General features: G+C 39.5%; 1 protein-coding gene across 6 annotated transcripts in view; it reads right to left on the bottom strand.

The window, feature by feature from the left end:
- UBE3D (ubiquitin protein ligase E3D) overlaps window positions 1–14,759 on the bottom strand; it is a 181,085-nt gene that overhangs the window by 139,693 nt on the left and 26,633 nt on the right. For all 6 annotated transcript variants that reach the window (XM_032152493.2, XM_058434921.1, XM_058434914.1 and 3 more), the window contains exon 5: window positions 13,923–13,992. In XM_032152493.2, coding sequence (XP_032008384.1) covers window positions 13,923–13,992 — 70 coding nt within the window. The remainder of the gene's footprint in view (window positions 1–13,922; window positions 13,993–14,759) is intronic.

Genomic DNA, 14,759 nt, shown 5'->3' with positions numbered 1-14,759 from the left:
CCTCAATACACACGTTGGGGAACTAACGTGGGGATTCTGTCAGCTGCTAAGTGTGTTAATTTGAGTTAAGCACTCTGGAATTCGGGACTAATCACAGGAAGCATTCAGGGATCCACTGGACCCACTGTGAGATGGACCTGAGTTAAAACTCTATTGATCACCTGACCCCATCCCCTACTCTAATTGGAAGGCCACAGTGATGTTTGGGTCTTCTAGTATTGGTGTTCATTTAGAACCAGTGTCCAGCAGTCCCTAAAAGGTGTGATTATTTCCTTTTCCCCAGTGCACATGGGAAACTGTTACCCTGAGAAAGGCCATGGTTCCCTTTGTGGAAGCCTGGGAGAAAGATTAACAGTATAAATTTCAGGTAGCATAGTTTTTTGTTGAGGGCACCTGCCCTCTCCTTCATTCAAGGGGTACTGGGTCTACAAAGGCTCAAGTGTGAGAATTGATTGAGGCGCCAGGACTCCCTGTTTTTATGATTCAAGCTCGACTTTATTCACTTGACATAGAACTTTCTGCTTATACAAATCAAGTAAGATTTTAGCAGGCTTCCTATCTATTTCACTTCTAGACAACATCATGATCAACTAGCAAACATCATATAACTGAATAACTCAGATTATTCCAATTGTTGCCTTGACTTTCTGTCCATTACACTAACCACACCTACCTTGCCTTTGATGTTTGAGTGCTCCTACCTGAAAAGGGGTTTTTAATCATAGCATCCCAAAACACAGATGCAGTGAACCTCACATTAGAATCTACCCAGAATCTCAATGACTCTATTGATGTACACTTCTCACTAAATCTGGTTATCTGATTGCTTACAGAATATAGATATTTAATAGACATAAATGTAATCACAACCATCTTGGAGTTCTAAAAAAAATCTAAGAAAAAGTTTAATCTCACTAACAATGAAGAAAATGTACATCAAAATAAGATTTTTTTTTTGCATCAAACAAAATATTTTAAAATGATAAGGTGTAGTGCTGGATACGCTTATTTACATAGATGGATATGCTTATTCACACACTGCTGTGAGAACTGAAAATGACAGACATCTGGAAAGCCACTTGGCAAAGGCCTTAAAATTGTATATGTAGGGCTGGGTGCGGTGACTCACGCCTGTAATCCCAGCACTTTGGGAGGCTGAGGCGGGCAGATCACCTGGGGTCAGGCGTTTGAGACCAGCCTGGCCAACAAGGTTAAACCCTGTCTCTACTAAAAATACAAACTTAGCTGGGTGCAGTGACTCCCGCCTGTAGTCCCAGCTACTCGGGAGGGTGAGGCAGGAGAATTGCTTGAAACCAGGAGGCAGATGTTGCAGTGAGCCGAGATCGTGCCACTGCACTCCAGCCTGGGCGACAGAACGTGACTCCATCTTAAAAAAAAAAAAAAAAATTGTGTATGTATTGTGACACCATAATTAAACATACAAGAATTTATTTCAAAAAATTACTCACTGGTATATGAAGACACTTATCTATAGTGATACTCATAATAGTAACAGAAAAATACTGAAAACAAATGTCTAAAAATTGAGGATGGGTTAAATAAATATTCAGGCAATGTAACTGCATGCATGTTTCAAATTTTAAATAGGTCAAATTCAAACCAGAAATAATTAAAAATGAGGCTGTCATTAAAAATGGTGTTGTTGCCCAGGTACAGTGGCTAACACTTAATCCCAGCACTTTGGAAGGCCAAGGCAGGAGGATCACTTCAAGCCCAGGAGTTTGAGACCATCCTGGACAACAAAGCGACAGCCTGTCTCTACAAAAAATTCTTTTAAAAATTAGCCAGGCAGAGTGGCATGTGCCTGTAGTTCCAGCTACTCGGGAGGCTGAGGCAAGAGGATCATTTGAGCCCAGAAGTCTGAGGCTTCAATGAACTACTGCGCTCCAGCCTGAGAGACAGAGTAAGATCCCATCTCTTAAAAAATAAAATAGTGTTGTGAAACAACTTTTAATAAGACAGAAAGTTATTTTTTGAAAAAGTGTGTAATTGCTCAATATTACACACAGAAAGGTCAAAGAAAAAATAAATAGTTTCACAGATTAATATATAGACAGCCATGACAGATTTATCCATTTCTCATTGAAGATGTGTCAATATTTACTATTTTGAAGTCATGTTATTACACACAGAACTAAACTAAACCTTCTTAACTTTATGAAATGACTATGTATTTATTTATTTACTTATTTAAGACAGGGTCTTGCTCTGTTGCCCAATTAGAGTGCAGTGGTGTGATCATAGCTCACTGTACCTTGAACCCCTGGGCTTAAGTGATCCTTCCGCGTCAGCCTCCTGAGTAGCTAGGACTGCAGGCATGCACTACTATGCCCAGTTAATTTTTTGTAGAGACAAGGTTTCACTATGTTGCCTAGGCTGGTATCAAGGGATCCTCTCATCTCCATCTCCCAAAGCAGAAGTGACCCTTTTTATTTCATGTGTTGTTAATCTAAAATTTAATTTTATTATTTTAATCCCACAAGTATGATTTCTATTGTTTTATAGTCAATATTCATTTAAGTGTTATCTGAATATTCACTATTTTATCAAGACTTATTGAACTTAGATCTTCTATGTGGGATCATTTTCTTCTACCTGAGTACAGGCAGAATTTCTTTTCGTAAGAAACCACTATGGGCCGGGTGCAGTGGCTCACGCCTGTAATCCCAGCACTTTGGGAGGCCAAGGCAGGCGGATCATGAGGTCAGGAGTTCAAGACCAGCCTGGCCAACATGGTGAAACCCCATCTCTACTAAAAATACAAAAATTAGCCGGGCGTGGAGGCACATGTCTGTAATCCCAGCTACTTGGAAGGCTGAGGCAGGAGAATCACTTGAACTCAGGAGGCGGAGGTTGCAATGAGCCAAGACAGCACCACTGTGCTCTAGCCTGGCGACAGAGCGAGACTCTGTCTCAAAAAAAAAAAAACAAAACAAAACAAAAAAACACTAGTATTGAATTATCCTAGTTTGTGTTTGTCAGAAAACATATTTATCTTAGCCTTCATTCTTGAAGGAAATTTTTACTTGAGATTAAGTCCTAGGATCAACAGTTATTTGCACACATTGGCAATATTGTTCTACTGTCTTCAGACTTCCATTACTGCTGTTCCTTTGAAGGCACTCTGTCATTTTTCTTTAGCTGCATTTAAGATTATCTTCACTTTTTATTCTACAGTATTACTCGCATGTGTCTAGGTATGGATTTCTTTTTATTTTTCTTGCTAGGGCTTTGCCGAATTGGAATTCACTGGGTCCCTTGAATCTATAGATTGCTATTCTTCATCACTTTTGTAAAATTCTCAACAATTCTCTCTTCAAATATGGCCCATGCTCCATTCTTTTCCTCCTGGAACTCTGATTAAACATACATCAGATAGTCTGTTCTACGTCTCTTACTTTCTCTTCTATATTTTTTGCCTTTTGTCTCTCTGTGCTACATAACAGGTTTTTCTTGTCATGTATCTCTTGTTCATTAATTCTCTCTTCAAGTTGTATCTAATCTGGTGTTAAACCACTGGCTGAGTTTTTAATATCAATTATAACACTTTTTAAGAAATTTTATTGTGGGTCTTTCCTAAATATACTTACTGTTATAGTTTCCTTTTCCTTTCAGCTACCTTCACACCTTTCATATTGCTAAATATGCTAAGCATGGTTGTTTTACACTTTACACAAAATTCCAATAAGAAGTCTATTTGATTTAATTCTTGTTGGTGGAAGTCTAGTTTACTTGTGTGCCTATTTATCTTTGGTTGCATGAAGAATACTATACCTGAAAAATTATTTGTGAGAATAATATGAGTTTTACAATGAAGATATTTACTTACAAAGGTGATTTTGCCAGGCACCTGGCAAATATCTAGAACAAGGTGACCTAAACCAAGTTCAAGACCTGAAATTCCCTCAAGTCCCAAAGGATTGATCTCTGTCTACAATTCCACAGGGCTGTTCTATTTCCAGTTCACCCTCACTGTGAGAGCACAACATTTAGGGTCTCATATTTTTGTGAGGTTCTCCTCTTGAGTAGTCTTTTTGTCCTTCTCAAAACTAAAGTTCTAATTTTAGAGAATGGGCAAATTGCAAAGAAAATGTGGCTTGAATTTTGTGCTTACCTCTTTTGTGTCTGCTTTTGTGGTAATTTGCCCACATTATTTTCCATTTTCCCTGATTTTTATTCCTTCCTGTAGTTTCCGGTTACCATCTGGTATCTTTCGTGTCAGCCTGAAGAACTTCCTTTATCATTTCTTGTATAGCAGGTACGCGAGGAATCCATTATTTCCATGTATTTATTTGGAAACATCCTTATTTTGCCTTCATTTTTGAGTGATAGTTATGCTAGATACAGTACTGTTGGTCGTCACATCTTTTTCCCCCCAGCACTTCACATATCTTATTTCAGTGTCTTTTGGTTGTCATTATTTCTATTAGAAGTTCACCTTAATTGTATTAGGAAATCTCTTACATATGAGGTTTTGTTTTTCTCTTTTTACTTTAAAGATTCTCTCTTAATCTTTCAACAGATTGACGACAACACGCCTGAGCAAAGTGTTTTTGCGTTTATCCTACTACAGGTTCATTGAAATTCTTAGATCTGAAAGCCAATATTTTTAAAATAATTTGCCAAGTTTTCAGCCAGTTTTTTGTACAAATTTTTTTTCTGACCCTTTCAATTTCTCTTCATCATTTGAGACCCTATTTACACATTTGTTGGAACACCTGATATTGTCCCACAAACTGGAAGTTCTGTTCATTTTGTTTCAGACTTTTCTTGTTTGGTTAATTTAGATTAATCTATAAGTTCAATAATTTTTTTATCTTTTGTCATCTCAGATCTGTGCTTTAGATCATCTAGTGAATTTTTCTTTACAGTTACAGTACATTTTAATTCTAGAATTACCAAATTATTTTTCTTTGATTTTTCTAATTTATTGAGATTTGCTATCTGTTCAAAGCTTTTCTTAAAAAGTTACTTGCCATATTTACAACAGCTCCTTCCACGTTTGTCTGCTCAATTGAATATTTGTGCTTACTAAGTACCTGTTTATTAAGTCCTTTTTTTCTTGAGTATGAAACATTCTTTTCTGTTTCTTTGCACATCTAATAATTTTTAGACAGAAGCAGGGCATTGTGTGCAATATGTTGTAGCAACTGTGGATTTTGTTTTGCTCTTCTGAAGGTTGTTGGTTATTGGTTGGGATAGCAGTCAATTGACTGGCCTGGACTCGGACTGTGAAATGTATCTCCTCACAGTGTGTAGCCACTAATGTCTCTACTCAGTTTTAATTTTTTTTTAGTCTGGCTCCCTAGCAAGTATCCACTGTATTTGCATAGGTTAGCTGTCAGCAAATAATTTGGGGCAAGGCTCTACTCAAATACCTCAAGCCAGTAAGGCTTCTTAAAATAATTACCTTCTGCTACCCAAGTTGTATGTGGATTGAGGAATGCAATCAAAGTCACAGCAAATTCACAGGTCCCCCTAAGCTTTCACTCCTTATTGAAAATACATATAATAGATACTCCCTGCCATTTTTTGTGTGTATGCAGAGTTTAGCAGTCAGCCAGAGTTGTGTTAGAGCAGAGAAGTTATCTCAGCCCTTCTATCACCCTTTGTGCAGCAGGTGGTTTTTGCTGAGTAATTAAAAAATTGCTGAGGCTGAGTAATTAAAAAAAAAAAAAAAAAAGAGGTTTCTGATATGGTTTGGCTGTGTCTCCACACAAATCTCATCTTAAATTGTAGCTCCCGTAATTGCCATGTATCATGGGAGGGACCCAGTGGGAGGTAATTAAACCGTGGGGGCGCGTTTTTCCCATATCATGTTCTCATGATAATGAATAAGTCCCATGAGATCTGATGGTTTTATAAAAGACAGTTCCCCTGCACAAGCTCCTTGCCTGCTACCATGTAAAATCTGCCTTTCCTCCTCCTTCACCTTGTGCCATGATTGTGAGGCCTCCTCAGCCATGTGGAACTGTGAATCCATTAAACCTCTTTTTCTTTATAAATTACCCAGTCTCAGGTATGTCTTTATTAGCAGCATGAGAACAGACTAATACAGTAAATTGGTACTGGTAGAGTGGGGTGTTGCTGCAAGGATACTGGAAAATGTGGAAGCAACTTTGGAACTTGGGTAACAGGCAGAGGTCGGAACAGTTTAGAGGGCTCAGAAGAAGACAGGAAAATGTGGGAAAGTTTGGAACTTCCTAGAGACTTGGAGGGTTCAGAAGATAGGAAATGGGGGAAAGTTTGAACCTTCCTAGAGACTTGTTGAATGGTTTTGACCAAAATGCTGATAGTGATATGTAAAATAAAGTCCAGGCTGAGGTGGTCTCAGATAGAGATGAGGAACTTGTTGGGAACCGGAGCAAGGGTGACTCTTGTTATGCTTTAGGAAAGAGACTGGCAGTATTTTGTCCCTGCCCTAGATATCTGTGGAACTTTGAACTTGAGAGAGATGATTTAGGGTATCTGGTGGAAGAAATTTCTTCCCTTTTTTTTTGAAACCAGGTCTCATTCTGTTGCCCAGGCTGGAGTGCAGTGGTGCGATATCAGCTCACTGCAACCTCTGCCTCCCAAATTCAAGTGATTCTCATGCCTCAGCCTCCCAAGTAGCTGGGCCTACAGGTGTGCACCAATATGCCTGGCTAATATTTGTATTCTTTGGTAGAGACATGGTTTCACCATTTTGACCAGGCTGGTCTTGAACTCCTGACCTCAAGTGATCCACCTGCCTCGGCCTCCCAAAGTGTTGGGATTACAGGCATGAGCTACCACACCCAGCCTGAGGAAGAAATTTCTAACCAGTAAAGCATTCAAGAGGTGACAGAGCATAAAAGTTTGGAAAACTTGTAGCTGGACAATTAGGTAGAAAAGAAAAACCCATTTTCTGGGGAGAACTTCAAGCCTGCTTGCATCTTGCATCAGCGTGACCTGGATGTGAAACATGAACTCAAAGGAGAAATTCAAGCCACTTGCATCAGCGTGATCTGGCTGTGAGACATGAAGTCAGAGGAGATCATTTTGGAGCTTTAAGATTTGACTGCTTTGCTGGATTTCGGACTTCCATGGGGCCTTGCATTCAAGCCTGCTTGAATTTATACTGCTGCAGAAATTTGCATAAGTAACAAGGAACCAAATGTTAATCACTAAGACAATGGGGAAAGTGACTCCAGAGCAGGTCAGAGACCTCTGCAGCAGCCCCTCCCATCACAGGCCTGGAGGCCTAGAAGGAAAAAATGTTTCCTGCTGTGCGCAGCCTAGGGACTTGGCGCCCTGTGTCCCAGCCACACTAGCCATGGCTAAAAGGGGCCAAGGTACAGCTCGGGCCCCAGCTTCAGAGGGTACAAGCCTCAAGCCTTGGCAACTTCCATGTGGTGACAAGCCTGTGGGTGCACAGAAGTCAAGAGTTGAGGTTTGGGAACCTCCACCAAGATTTCTGAGACTGTATGGAAATGCCTAGATGACCAGGCAGAGGTGTTCTGCAGGGCCGCAGCCCTCATGAAGAACCTCTGTTAGGGCAGTGCAGAAGGGAAAGGTGGGGTGGGAGCTCCCATGTAGAGTCCCCACTGTGGCACTGCCTGGTGGAGCTGTGAGAAGAGGGCCACAATCCTCCAGACCCCAGAATGATAGATCCATAGACAGCTTACACTGTATGCCTAGAAAAGCCACAGTAACTCAACACCAGCCCATGAAAGAAGCTGGGTGGGGCTGTACCTGGCAAAATCACAGGGCCAGAGCTGTTCAAGGCCATGGGCACCCACCTCTTTGCATCAGCATGACCTGGATGTGAGACATAAAGTCAAAAGAGATCATTTTGGAGCTTTAAGGTTTGACTGCTTTGCTGGATTTCGGACTTGCATGGGGCCTTTAGCCCCTTTGATTTGGCCAATTTCTCCCATTTGGAATGGGTATATTTACCCAATGCCTGTATCCCCACTGTATCTAGGAAGTACCTAACTTGTTTTTGATTTTACAGTCTCATAGGCGGAAGGGACTTGCCTTGTCTCCAATGAGACTTTGGACTTGGACTTTTCAGTTAATGCTGAAACGAGTTAAGACTTTGGGGGATTGTTGGGAAGGCTTGGTTTTGAAATGTGAGAACATGACATTTGGGAGGAGCCAGGGACAGAATGATATGGTTTGGCTGTGTCCCCACCCAAATCTCATCTTGAATTGTTGCTCCCATAATCCCCAGGTGTCATGGGAGGGACCTGGTGGGAATTAACTGAATCATGGGGGTGGGGTTTTCCTGTCCTGTTCTTGTGATAAAGTCTCACAAGATCTGATGGTTTTATAAAGGGCAGTTCCCCTGCACACGCTCTGTTGCCTAATGCCATGTAAGACGTGTCTTTGTCCCCCTTCGCTTTTTGCCTTGATTGTGAGTCCTCCCCAGCCATGTGATACTGTGAGCCCATTAAACCTTTTTCTTTATAAATTACCAAGTCTTGGGTATGTGTTTACTAACAGCATGAGAACAGACTAATACAGTTTCACTGTCTCATGGTTCTCCAGGCTGTACAAGCAAGCCTCCAGCATTTGCTTGGCTTCTGGTAAGGACCTTGGGAACCTGACAATCATGGTGGAAGGCAAAGAAGGAGCAAGGTGTCTCACATGGCGAAAGCAGGGATGAGAGAGAGAGGGGAGAGGTGCCACACACCTTTAAATAACCAGATCTCATAAGCATTCACTCACAATCATGAGGACAGCACCAAGACATTCATGAGGGATCTGCCCCCTGACACAAACACCTCCCACCACACTCTACCTCAAAAATTGGGGATTATAATTTATTATTATAAACTGGGGATTATATTTTATTATTATTTTATTATTTTATGAGATTTAAAGGAGACAAACATCAGAACTATATCACTGACATGGTTTGGATCTGTGTCCCCACCCAAATCTCCTGCTCAATTGTCATCCCTAATGTTGGAGGTGGGACCTGGTGAGAGGTGACTGGATTATGGCAGTGGGTCCTTCATGAATGGTTTAGCACCATCACCTTGGTGCTGTACTAGTGATGGTGAGTGAGTGACTTCTTACAAAATCTACTAGTTTAAAAGTGTGTAGCACCTCCCCTCATTCTCTCTTGCTACTGCTTCCACTATGTGAGATGCCTCACTCCTCCTCTGTTTTGTGCCATGATTGTAAGTTTCCTAAGGCCTCCCCAAAACCAGAAGCTGCTATGCTTCCTGTATAGCCTGCAGTACCATATGCCAATTAAACCTCTATTTTCTTTATAAATTACCCAGTCTTGGGTATTTCTTTATAGCAATGTGAGAACAGACTAATACAATCACTTTGCTTCCAAAATATCCTCCTTAAAATTTCTACTTTCTCCACCACCTACCCTAAACCAAACCCACCAAGTATAGACAGTAAAGCTGTGGGCTTTTCCTGCCTAAATTGGGAAGATATAAGGTAACAAGGTCCCTCTGCCTCCCCAGGCAAACAAAATTACAAACTTGCTATTCTTTCCCAATACAGTAGCAGTTTTCCACTACTTAAATAGTTCTTAAATTGTTGCTTCACTTTTGTTCATTTTCTAGTGCCCTAATATGGTTCTTATTAATTTTTAAAATTGTCCAGTTTCGTACATGTTTTCTACAGAATAAAATTGCCAATTCTCTTCATGACACTAATTTTGGGAAGTGGAATCCTAGTGATTTACTTTTAGAACAGATGTGGATATAGATCTCTTATACCACCCCACACACAAACTCACACATATTGACCTTCTAATATACTTTTGTATCACACTACAATGTTTAGTTAAGTGAATATTCAGTGTTTACATTATTATTACCATAATACTACCATGGGGATGTTTCTTTTCTTGTTCAAACAACCTTTTTTCTTCTTCCTGCAGTGAATAACTGCTTCAATCACTTTTTAGCTAATTCTTTCCATATAATGAAATGGTTTGTCTTGAGATTAGCTGTCACATGTTGATATGGTTTGGCTCTGTGTCCCCACCCAAATCTCATGTCAAGTTGTAATCCCCATGTGTTAAAGTTGGGGCCTGGTGGGAAGTAATTGGATCATGGGGGTGGTCTCTAATGGTTTAACACCATCTCCCCCATCTCATGATAGAGTTATCACAAGATCTGAGGTTTAAAAGTGTGTGGCAGTTCCCTGCTCTCTCTCTCCTGCCCCCTTATGAAGAAGGTGCTTGCTTCTTCTTTGCCTTCTGCCATGACTGTAAGTTTCCTGAGGCCTTCCCGGCCATGTAGAACTGTGAGACAATTAAACCTCTTTTCTTTACAAATTACCCAGTCTCAAGTAGTTCTTTACAGCTGTGTGAAAATGGACTAATACACATCAAACAAATCAAATAATTTATCAATTCCATTTTATAACTAAAAAAAAGAAAAAAAAATCAGCCAAGTATGTTGGCTCATGCCTGTAATCCCAGCACTTGGAAGGCTGAGGCATGAGGATCACTTGAGTCCTGGAGTTTAAGATCAGCCTGGGCAACATATGGAGACCCCACTTCTACAAAAAATTAAAAATTAGTCAGACATGGTGGTACGCACCTGTGGTCCTGGCTACTTGGGAGGCTGAGATGGGAGGATCACTTGAGCCCGGGACGTTGAGGCTGCCATGAGCCATGATCATGCCACTGCACTCCAGCCTGGGCAACAGAGTGAGACTATGTCTCAAAAAAAAAAAAAAATCTTTATTGCAATCTTCTCTCCCATTTGCTTCAATCTAGGCTGCTATTCTGTAGGCCTGCTGCCCACTCCTTACCCTGGGACTTCCTTATCCTGCTCTCCTTTATTGTATATCTTGTTACCCAATTCCATGTCATCTCTTCCTAGATTGAATGCCTAGTTTCGGTGATTTATATTTTATGGTGAATTACTAAGAAAAATAAATCTTTGAGAATTGTGTTTTGAGACTTTGTTATTTGCAAAATGGCTTTTATTATTTTCATATTTGACTGATAGCTTGACTGTGTATAGAATTCTGGGCTGAAATCTTTCTCCTTTCAAATTATGAAGGCACTGCTTCACTGCCTTCTAGCTTTCAGCTCTGGTGTTAAGAAGTTCAATGCTATTCTAATTCTTAATCTATCTTATATTAACTGCCTTTTTCCCTCTGCAAACTTCATCCTTGGTGTTCTGAAATTATTCACTGTTATGGCCTGAAGTGGCTTCCTTGCTATTCCTCTATTAATTACAGTGGGTACTTAGTGGACCCTTTCAGTGAAGAAACTGAAGTCCTAGCTCTGGAAAATAGACTTGTATTTTTGGTATTTTTGTTATTGGATAATTTCCTACATTCTGTTGTCTGTATTCTCTCTTTCTAGAATTTCTGTAAGCTAGATGTTGGTTGTCCTGAAAGGCTCAATTCACTTATTTATTCAACAAATACTTACTGGGTACTCACTATGTGCCAGACGTTACACTAAGTGCTGAGATTACAGGGATAGACAAGATAGACAATGTCTCTACCTTCAGGAAACTTAACTGATTACATATATCTTTTGTACTTCTTTTCCTTCTTTTTTTTTTTTTTGAGATGGAGTCTTGCCCTGTTGCTCAGGCTGGAGGGCCGTGGCACAATCTTAGCTCACTGCCACCTTCACCTCCCGGGTTCAAGCAATTCTCCTGCCTCAGCCTCCCCAGTAGCTGGGATTACAGGTGCATGTCACCACGTCTGGCTAATTTTTGTATTTTTGGTAGAGACAGGTTTTCACCATGTTGGCCAGGCTGGTCTTGAGCTCCTGACCTCAGGTCATCTGCCCATCTCGGCCTCCCAAAGTGCTGAGATTACAGGTGTGAGCCTCCATGCCCGGCCTCTTCTTTAATTTTCAATCTCTGTCTTTTGGTTTTAATTTCTGGCCTAATTCTTTACTTTTATCTTCCAATTCTTTGATTTTTTTTTTCTGAAGCTATTACATTTTTAAATTCCACATTCTCTGAATTATGGAAGCAATATTAGTTTATTTCTTCAAGGGCATTTTTTTTTTTTTAAAGATTTTCCTCTGCTGTATACATGTGTTTCTTCTCAGTGCTTTTAATTTGCTTGCTTAATCATTTATTTGCCTTGGTTTCTTTTTTGTTGATTTCCTCAAATATTTGGTGATTCTCAACAATTCATTTCAATTTTAGTGTAAGGCAGTGAAATACTGAGAGAAGTTCTTGGGTATAGGCACAAGGTTTGTTGACTGCTGGATGAGTGAATATAAGCTCTCTCTTTTTTTTTTTTTTAAGAGATGGAGTCTCCCTATGTTCTCCAGGCTGAAGTGCAGTGGCTATTCATAGGTGCAATAATAGTGCACTACAGCCTCGAACCCCTGGGCTCAAATGACCCTCCTGCCTCAGCCTCCCAAGTAGCTGGGACTATAGGCATGCACCACTGTGCTCAGTTTAACCTCATTTTTGTTGAACAACGACATAACCTCATTTTTGGTTGAATGTCCCCAAAGAATCAGTGTCTACAAGTCTTTTCTCTAGTTGGTAGTCTTCCATTATTCAAAAAAAAAAGGGTGTGGGGGAGGTCTTCCAATCTCCAACCTTGAAGATTACAGAAGCAAGTTGAAAATGAAGTGGGAAACCTAGAAGTCTAGTAGCTCTATATATACACTTTGAACCAATCATCCTGCTTCCAGCTCCTTGCCTCAGACTGCCTTCCCTGCCCCCTGCTGCCTCCAAATTCTGACCTGTTTTGGGGCTCTACAGAGATTACTGGCCCACTCCTTATCCAAATGATCTACAGACACCAAAGCTGCAGCTCCCTCCAGGCTGCCAAGTGTGTTCCAAAAAAGTTTGTTTACATCTTTTGTTTATGTCATTGTCATCTCGTCTCCATTTCTCTTTGCCTTTGTAGATATACATCTTTTCATTCCTTAACTGACATTTTAACAGGACTTCAGGGAGAAAATAATTTAAAAATCAATTCACCTTATTTAACCAGAGGCTTAACTTTTTCTAAGGTGTTGCTTCCTGGGCTTGCTTTCATTTTCCAAAAATGACGTTAAGGATGGTATCCTTTACTAACTCATTTTTCCTTTCTGGCTCACTGTGAACAAGTAACTACTTACAAGATTTTGACGATTAAACAAACAAATAAAAAAAACCATCATCTGCCTTCCCTTAAGTACAATTGCTTCATGTAAATCACATCTTCTAATTAATTGTATTAAAAGTAATTATTCATCATCCACAAGCTAACACAGAATGTTGTAGCTCTCTAGACACTATCAACTGTATCTTTAAACAGCAATGCATTTTAATTATCAGGATTTTCATTATTATATTTTAAAGTAGTATAACAGAGTTTACATAAAATATAATCAATGCTACTGGGAAATAAAAAGAATAAGGGACAAAGTACAAAACTCAGAATGCTTTTTCTTCCATTTCAACAGGTCCTCTCCCATCCCCAGCCCCAAAATACAGCCCCAAGCCAGATGGCAGCCAAGAAAAACAACTTCTCCATCTCTCGGCACCAACTCTTCTGACTGAGGAGTTGTATTAAGAAAAAAGCTCTGTTTTGTGAGTTACCAGGAAGGTAAAATCAAAAAAAAAAAAAAAAAAGAAGAAGAAGAAGAAAGAAGGAAAGAAAGAAAGAGAGAAAAAAGCTCCAATTTTCTTAAAATAGGCCCAAGAACAAACTTTATACTATTGCTTTATATCTACAAAGAGGCTATGAAACACTGAAAATGACTCAACTTCTTAATACTTAAAATTCAATACTCTGTACTTATGAAGGTCAAAATATACAAACTTCTTGGTATATTGGATGATATGTTAGTTGGGGTCTATTTTGAAAAGCACCAATTCCACAACATATATTAATCATCTATCTTTCCTATATATTTACTATAACATATCATTCTGGCTTTTAAACAAGAAGCCAATCATTTTGGCTTCTTATTATGAAATTCTTACCTGATGACACGGTCTCTCCCAACATTACCTTGCAACGCTTACAAATTACTTTGGTATTTTCCTTTGGTTCCTGTAGAACAGAAAAATGTCATTTAAATGTCATTCAGCTTTTCTTAAAAGGAATATATAATTTTAACATAGTCCCCAGAGTATACATTGAACTTTACATTTTATTCTGCCCTCTATGAAATACTAGGAATACATTTAGCTTGTATGCATAATTCACATGCACAGAGATAATTTTTCACGTCTTAAGAAACAATAAAGCACAGATTCACTTTTCCAAAACTAGCCACTTCTTGATACTCCCAAAGTTGCCAAACAATTTGAGTAAGTGGTACCTTACATTTCTAGAAAGCACTTCCAAATGGCCTTATAACTTAGAACAGGCAGATGGTGGGCAACAAAGACAGGGTTGATGACTTGCCTCAACTCATGTGTATAGAACACAGAAGAATCAGAACTTGAACTCACACTATTTTGACTCCTAGTCCAGTGTAATTTATGTAAAAGTAACCTATAACCCTTAACTACAATAAATGAAAAGTTAAAAATATCTAGTCTGTTCATATACTTTCATTTTTTCCACTTAGGATCGGCACTGTAACTGGAAAGACAGGTAGTGCTCTGGGACAATTCCTGAAACAAACCTAACCTTCAAAAATCCAAATTCACTATTTGAGATACAGATTAAAATAGCTAGCATTTGCCTAATCAATAAAAAAAGAATATGCCTTTCGCATCCATAGTTATACCTTTGTTAAAACCATACATTCCTCTCGTCCAGATACACTGTAACAAGGCAGAAGCCATATACAGTGGGCAGGGAAAAGGAGG

Source organism: Hylobates moloch, unplaced genomic scaffold, assembly GCF_009828535.3.
Source record: "Hylobates moloch isolate HMO894 unplaced genomic scaffold, HMol_V3 SCAFFOLD_2, whole genome shotgun sequence".
NCBI lineage: Eukaryota > Metazoa > Chordata > Mammalia > Primates > Hylobatidae > Hylobates > Hylobates moloch.
This window is presented reverse-complemented; position numbering and strand designations above follow the sequence as displayed.